At 36.0% G+C, this 5202-nt stretch overlaps 1 protein-coding gene across 1 annotated transcript; it reads left to right on the top strand.

Annotated features, from left to right (window-relative positions):
• The first annotated feature begins 2240 nt into the window (after window positions 1-2240).
• Window positions 2241-3544, top strand: LOC115980754 (zinc finger BED domain-containing protein RICESLEEPER 2-like). The gene is made up of 2 exons (XM_031102976.1): window positions 2241-2893; window positions 2995-3544. The coding sequence occupies exons 1-2, from the start codon at window positions 2241-2243 to the stop codon at window positions 3542-3544; spliced, it is 1203 nt and encodes a 400-aa protein (XP_030958836.1).
• Window positions 3545-5202: the final 1658 nt, after the last annotated feature.

Below are 5202 nucleotides of genomic sequence, written 5' to 3'. Positions count from 1 at the left end.
GGGCTATCCAACGGGCCTAGGACCTGATCAAACCACCCGAATCCGACCGACCCAAAGCCCAACGGGTCGGCTTGAAGCCCTTGGTAGGTCGGATTCGGGTCCTTATCTTAGGAAAACCGACTATTCGGTTTGGGTAGTGGGTTAAGGGTTTAAAAACCCGTATAACCCGACCTGACCGAGGTTTTAAAAGAAAAAAAATATATATCAGATCAAGATCAAATCACGTGTGAACTGAGGACTGTCTGGACTGATAAGACTAAGCATTGCCTTCTACCTAATTGAGAACTACACGGCACCAGAGACTTCCTTCCACGCAAAACCAGACATCAAATCACCAGCAAGCATCAGAACGGCTAAAAGCCTAAAATTGGGACTAAAAGGCTGAAATTTCCCTTCAGCCTCTCTAAGTTCTAACTCTCTTCGCTAAAATTGGGACTAAAAGTCTTCAGCCTCTCTAACTCTCTTCACTCTCTCTCTCTCTCTCTATATATATATATATCTTTCTCTTTACTAGCCGGTCCAACCCCAACAGCTAGTCGGCTACCCTTCAAATCAAACTTAGATTTGATCTTTCCCATGCCTCTGTTCATGAATCGTGGTTTAGGGTTTCAAGACCCAACTCGGCTACATTTATCAAAATCAAAATCAAAATCAGATTTTCCCTCATATTTCTCTCTTATAAATTGGACTTTTCTCAAGTGTTCTTCGTTTTCTCTGCTCTCTAGTCTCTCTAGTGATTTCAAAATCTCTCTTTTTTATTTTGAAACAAACAAATCCCTTTACTCCTTAACACTCAGCCTCTCAGACTCAGCTTCCTAGTCTCAGATCAGGTAAAGTTTCTTCCTATTTCATCCCTCTTTTTCTGTATTTTGTGTTTGTGATTGGGCAAAAAAGAGGAAAGCTTGATGATTTTCAGTCCTTTGTTTGGTATAATCTATTCTTCACGAGTTGATTAACTTGCCACAACAACTTGATGCTAGAAATTGCTAAGCTTTATTTTATGTTATTTGTTAATGTTGTGACCTGCTACTTAATTGCATTGAAACTCTTGTTTGCAATTAGATTGTTAAATGCATTATAAGGAATCTCATTTTCATTTCAACCTTGTACAAATATGTGTTCTTTATAGGCTATGATACTGAGTCACCATTCTAATAGACTAGAGTCTTTGACATCTCAGACAAAGTCTGTCATAAATTTATTTACTCAAGCCATCTGCTGCTAGTTATTTAGGAGGATGCATCTCATTCTTTATTTACACTATTAACTTTTTATGATAATTGATACATCAAGCCTTCCTCTCTTTTTTCCCCCAATCTGGGTTTATCATTTTATTAGTGCTCCCTGGGTTTATCATTTTCTTCCTTTGATTCATTATGTTAGTGCTCTGATTGTGATTTGTATCTACCCTGTTTTATTCCTTGTTTTGTTTTTTTTTTTTTTAATGATCAATATACTTGTATCTTCACTGTAAAAAAAGAATATGAACCCGTATTTTAACAAGATGAAATCCAAACACATTTTTATTTTCTTATCTGCCTGTTTTATTCTTTGTTTTGTTTTGTTTTCTATGATCAATATACTTGTATCTTCACTGTAAAAAAAGAAGAAGATGAACCCTTATTTTAAAAAGATGAAATCCACATTCTTATTTTCTTATCTGATTGTATTTTATTGCTCATTTGTTTGATTCATTTTGCTTTCTTAACTTAAAAATTTGAAATCCTAATTTTATACAGGAGTTGAAATCCTAGGCTTTTTGCTTCCTTCTCAAGGTTGAATCCCTAATAGCTAAGAGTTCTTTGAGGTATCATTTCTTTCTCTTTTAACTTCTTGTTATTGTTTGTGTGTTACTTTTATGGTTGTTTGCTAATGCATAAATTTGACGTCTTTAGGTTATGGAACCCTCAAGTGATGCACCCCCTTCCCAAGCAACACCTACTGCCATAGCTGAACCTGTTGCCCAAGCTGTACCTACTGCCACTCCAACTAATGCTGAGATTCCCCCACTTCCACCTAAAGGTAATAATAGGAAAAAGTCTATTGCTTGGGACCATTTTGAAAAAGTAGATATTGGTGAGGGTCATTTTAAAGTTGTTTGCAATTACTGTCAAAAAACTTATCTAGCTAATAGTAAGGGGCATGGTACTGCTAATTTATTGAATCACACGCCAATTTGTGTTAAAAACCCTAATAGAAAGACACTTAAAGGGCAACAAACCTTAGCGTTTGAACCCAAAATGGATGGGGAGGAAGGGTTTCAGCTTGTACCGGCAGCCTTTACTATTGAGGCTTCTAGAAAGGCACTTGCTGAAAGGGTTATAATAGATGAGTTGTCTTTTAGTTTTATTAAAGGGTATGAGTTTCAAAGATATGCGACAACCTTACAACCTAAGTTGCAAATTAGGGATATCCCATCTCGTCAAACTGTGGCTAGGGATGTGATTGGCATTTATGGTGTTGAGAGAGAGAAACTAAGGGGGGCCTTGAAGGGTCGTAGGGTGTGTCTTACTACGGACACATGGACGAGTATTCAAAATCTGTGTTATATGTCCCTTACAGGTCATTTTATTGATGATGATTGGAAGTTGCATAAGAGAATTTTGAATTTTTGTCAAGTTGAAGACCATAAGCGGGAGACTATAGGTAGAAAGATTGAGTTGTGTTTGCGTGAGTGGGGTATTAGTGGCATATTTACTTTAACAGTGGACAATGCTAGCTCAAATGGTGGCACCATTAAGTTTTTGGAAAATGTAACTAAAGATTGGGAGGGGACTGTTTTAGAACATGAGTTTTTACACATGAGGTGTTGTGCACATATCCTAAATCTGATTATGGGGGATGGTGTGAGAGAAATTGATGCATCCATTGCAAAGATGCGTGAAGCTGTGAGGTATGTGAAGTCTCACCAAATAGGAATCAAACTTTTGTGGGTTTTATGGAGAGATTAGGTATTGAGTCTAAGTCTCTTCTTTGTCTAGATGTACCAACTAGGTGGAACTCTACCTACCTCATGTTAGAAACCACACAAAAATTTGATAAAGTGTTCATACGAATGGACTTTGAGGATGATAGTTATTCTTCATACTTTATGAACAAGGAGAATAGTGGTGGTATGAGATCTCCTATTAGTATTGATTTTCAAAATTGTAGGACATTTGTGGGTTTTTTGAAGCTTTTTTACAATGCCACGAAAAAGTTTTCAGGTTCTTTGTATGTTACTGCAAACACCTTTTTTGATGAGATGTTTGTCATTCAAGAGAATATTTCCCATTTAAGTAAATCACAAAACCATCTCTTCAAAAACATGGCAACTAAAATGGAATCTAAGTTTGATAAGTATTGGGGAAAAGGGGATAAAATGAATTATCTCTTGTATGTGGCTGTGATTCTTGATCCAAGAAAGAAGTTGAGGTTTTTGAAGTTTTGTTTTTCTGAAATTGATGGGAATGAAGTGGCTGATGTGATGGTTGAATTGGTGAGGGATACCTTGGTCAAGTTGTATGATTTTACTCTCGTGTTGATTCACCAAATGTACAAGTAGCAAGTGGGAGGGAGAGGACACACATAGAAGGTGAGTCAATTGGTTGTAGCGATCCATATGCAATGTTTAATTCTAGGTTTGACCCTTTTTTGGAGGCTGAGTAGTCCATAGGGTGTAGCAATGAGATTGACAAATATTTGGCTGAAAATTGTGAAAGTAGAAGGGGGGATGTGAAATTTGAGATATTGGGGGTGGTGGAAGGCCAATTCAGATATGTATCAAGTGCTATCCAAATTGGCTAGGGATGTCCTGGCTATACCTGTTTCTACTGTTGCTTCTGAGTCAACGTTTAGTACCGGAGGACGCATACTTGATCCATTATGGAGTTCACTCTCCCCACTTATGGTTCAAAATCTTGTTTGTGCACAAGACTGGCTTCAAGCCTTGGTTCCAATTTCTTTTCGCAAATCAAAGGATGAGGTAGAGGCCTTGGAAGATGAATTTCATGATTTAGGTAATATGTTAACTTTCAAACTTTTTGTCTATTAAGTGCTATTAAATGTGTCTTATGCAAATGAAATTTAATCTAATAGCCTTCATTTCTTTCTCTTTTCTACTTATACGTCAAGTAGCAGCAGGTGGTGGAAGTTCAAGCTCAAGCAAAGGTATCTCAATTAGCATTGATGACTAATCACAAACTGGGTAAGTTTTTGCCCTTACTGTTATTTCTATTAAGTTTGGTTCTGTTTTCTCTATTGTTTTTGGTTATTACTATTCTGTATTTTTTGGTCTTGTCCTTATATTTTTTATTGATAAATATCTTTTTGCCCATTTTCTTGTAGGAGGAAGGACAACATTTTGTATAGGAGGCAGATTTTTGGATGCAATTTGGAAGTTCTTTTGGACAGTGCTTTTCTAAATAATGATTTATGAATCAACTCTTGCTTATAGGAAAGAAAACTTATTAAGTTTATAGGCTTTCTTTTCTATAAGTCATGGACTAAACTATATAGTAGTTGCTCTTTAAATGCTTTAGAAAAGCTATTTTTTGGAAATACTTTAGATATTTCATAATTGTAAGTTTGTAACTAATTATAACTAGCTACTGCCTTGGTAGTTTACTACCTTACACACTTGCAGTAACTACCTTTCTGCCTTCTTTAACTCTATGGAAATATTGTAAGAGATGCTCTTATTATCTTTTGTTGCCATACTTGTGGTGTGGCTGTGATTGAATTATTTGTTAGAATTTGTTTTCTGGCTTGTGTAAGTTGTGTTACCTATATGGAATGGTTAGCACAACTTGGCAGGTTTAATAGGTTTCCTAGGTTTACATGTATGGAATTTGTTTGCTTTATCCTCCTATGCTTTTGTTGCCCAAGTCCTAATGCTAAAGGCATTTTGAAAAATTTTCTTTCTTGTATTGTGTGGTTTTAACAAGTGGTTAGAAAGTAATATCATGTGTGTTTTTTATGTGCTGCAATTACCCAGGTTGTTATGTGTTATGTATTTACTGTATTTTTTGTCATTAGTTGTGAGCCAGAAAATTAAATTTGGACTGAAAGGCTGGAGGCCCAAAGGGCTCAAAGTTGTATAATGGGCCAATTTGAAATAAAGGAGGTGAAAAGAGGCCCATTTGATATATATACATAATTTAATGATATAAATCTTTGTTAAAAATAGTAAGCCCATCAAAAGGCCTGTCAAAAGTTGAATTA

Source organism: Quercus lobata, chromosome 3 (assembly GCF_001633185.2).
Source record: "Quercus lobata isolate SW786 chromosome 3, ValleyOak3.0 Primary Assembly, whole genome shotgun sequence".
Lineage (NCBI taxonomy): Eukaryota > Viridiplantae > Streptophyta > Magnoliopsida > Fagales > Fagaceae > Quercus > Quercus lobata.
The sequence above is the reverse complement of the archived record's forward strand: the minus strand, read 5'-3'. Positions and strand labels throughout refer to the sequence as shown.

Bases quoted from the DNA above. Each gene is read 5' to 3' on its own strand.
- LOC115980754 (XM_031102976.1), top strand. From the start codon at position 2,241: ATGGATGGGGAGGAAGGGTTTCAGCTTGTACCGGCAGCCTTTACTATT. The intron at 2,894-2,994 runs GTATGTGAAGTC...TGTACCAACTAG, and splicing joins AAGATGCGTGAAGCTGTGAG to GTGGAACTCTACCTACCTCA.